Source organism: Apteryx rowi, unplaced genomic scaffold (assembly GCF_003343035.1).
Source record: "Apteryx rowi isolate R43461 unplaced genomic scaffold, aptRow1 scaffold_170, whole genome shotgun sequence".
Lineage (NCBI taxonomy): Eukaryota > Metazoa > Chordata > Aves > Apterygiformes > Apterygidae > Apteryx > Apteryx rowi.
This window is the reverse complement of record NW_020447975.1, coordinates 1,680,589-1,682,619: the sequence shown is the minus strand read 5'-3', so window position 1 is coordinate 1,682,619 and position 2,031 is coordinate 1,680,589. Positions and strand designations below refer to the sequence as shown.

Sequence of the window (2,031 nt, the reverse complement as noted above, 5' to 3'; positions counted from 1 at the left end):
GCCGCCGCGGCGGGGCCGCCGGCCCGGCCCGGCCCGGCCCGGTCACAGCGACACGCCGCGCTCCTCGAAGAGCTGCTGCAGCGCCGCCTCCAGCGGCGGGCTCGTCCCGCGCAGGCCGCCGACCACCCGCGCCGCCCACCGGAAGTACTCCTGCACGCGCTGCGCCGACCAGCCTGCGGGCCGCGGGGCGCGCGTCAGGCACCGGCACCCCCCGGGGCCCCGCACGGTTTCCCCGCGACCCCCGGGATTCCCCGGGCCCCGGCCCCCAGTGCCCTCGGGCCCCCCAGCCCCGGCCCCGGGCCCAGCGCAGGAGAGCACCGAGCTCCCCACGGAGCGCGGCCTCCCCGCGCGGTCCCGGCCCGTCCCCGAGGAGCCCRGAGAAGGGCAGCAGGGAACCAAGGGCTGGGACGGTTCCCATGCGGGAACCTCTGGGGCTTCTCTGCTGGAAAGAGATGGGGGATGCAACACCTGTAAAACCAACTAAAGAAAGATCAGACAGTCGCCCTCTCTTCCGGCAAAGCGCAGGGCAACAAATAAAGCAAGGGAGAGCCAGGTTYGAAACAAGACAGACGAGGAAGCTGTTCACAAAGGGGGCAAGAGAGCTGCAGAACTTCTTGCCAGATGTTATGGGCACTAAAAGTTTCCATGGGCTCATGTAAGCTAGCTGGACCTTTGGTCAGATACGTGTGCAGCTAGGTGCTGCTGTAGGTGCTGCTATGTTACCTTATCTCAGCACAGGCTCAGAAGCACACACCACCTCGGGCTGCTGTGCAAACAAGAGCGCTAACGCAGCTAGCACCAGGCAAAGGGGAGAGGCTCTCACTGAGCCCCTGGAATCACTGCGGTGAAGGACACAGCGCTGATGCAGGGCTCCRGCCTGTTCCCTCACTCGTCCAAGTGTGACTGTCCCAGCACAGGATGGTGCCGAGCTGCCGAATCTTTCACAARGACTAAAGAGCTGTTCTAAAGAGCAGCATCACAGCAGGGAGAGCTGTTTGCAAGCAGGGTGGGCAGAGGGTGCTGAGCAGGAACCAGCTGCGTGCCCAGCGCTGGCTGCAAGCTGCTCTGCTCCTTAACACCTCCTCTGGTCTTGGCTGAGTGCTCCCAGGCTCTGGTGAATCAGCCGAGCGCTCGGTTGTGCCAAGAGCCGCAAGGGTCACAGAGTCTSTACCTCATGGAGAAATCAGTCTGTCCCCGCCCACTTCCCCTCTCTGGAGTTGCGGGAAAATGGTAATTTTTTTTCCCGCTAACACCACTGTTTGCAGCCAGCTGTGGGGCTCAGGGCAGCACACAGAGCATTTTTGGCAAGGGCTGAGGGAACATSTGCCACTCGGGGTCTTGCCGGGGGCTGGAGACTGGTCCAGCAGCCACAGAAAGAGTGGCAGCCCCTTGCCATCGATCTCCTTAGGAGCGATGGTAAYGGCACTGCGAGCCAGCAGCTGCCCCGCTCCCTAAGCGCTCCCTGCAGACACTGCGGAGGTGGCAGCATGGAGCTCYGCAGCGTCGGCAGCCGCTCTCGGGAGCGGAGCTGCTGCGGCTGAAGCTGGGCTCAGTGTCTGTGTGCGCTGGCACGCGGCGGCACCGGTGGCCGGGCCGCCACCCTCCAGGGCCCGGGCAGGTGCTCTACCTGCTGGGGTGCAGCGGTTCAGGTCGCGCAGATTGTACAGCTTGTCTGCCAGCTTCACCAGCTTGGCCCTTGGGCTGCAGTTGGGCGCGTGCTCTATCTGCAGGCGCTTTCGCTCCATCTTTGGCAGCGTCTTATCATCCGTCACCTCTTCCACAACACGCCTCACCTCTTCCCCAAAGCACTCTTCAATCTCGGAGAACGTGGTATCCGTGTCCTCCACCGTGTCGTGCAGGAGAGCAGCCTGGGGCGAGGGCAGGGGCRGTCAGGGGCCCCGGACGGGGGGGGCGAGGAGAGAGGCCCCCCGAGGGGCACGGGGCGGCAGGAGGGCATTACCTGCAGCACAACAATGTCCGTCACGCCAGCCTCGTGGGTCAAAATCCTGGCGACGCCTGTGACGCACAAGG

General features: G+C 64.5%; 1 protein-coding gene across 1 annotated transcript; it reads right to left on the bottom strand.

The window, feature by feature from the left end:
* Positions 1–38: 38 nt before the first annotated feature.
* Positions 39–2,026, bottom strand: HDDC3 (HD domain containing 3; the record flags this gene model as incomplete). The annotated part of the gene is made up of 3 exons (XM_026060733.1): positions 39–173; positions 1,628–1,868; positions 1,961–2,026. Coding segments are annotated over 3 exons (438 nt in total), but the record flags the coding sequence as incomplete, so codon positions are not given.
* Positions 2,027–2,031: the final 5 nt, after the last annotated feature.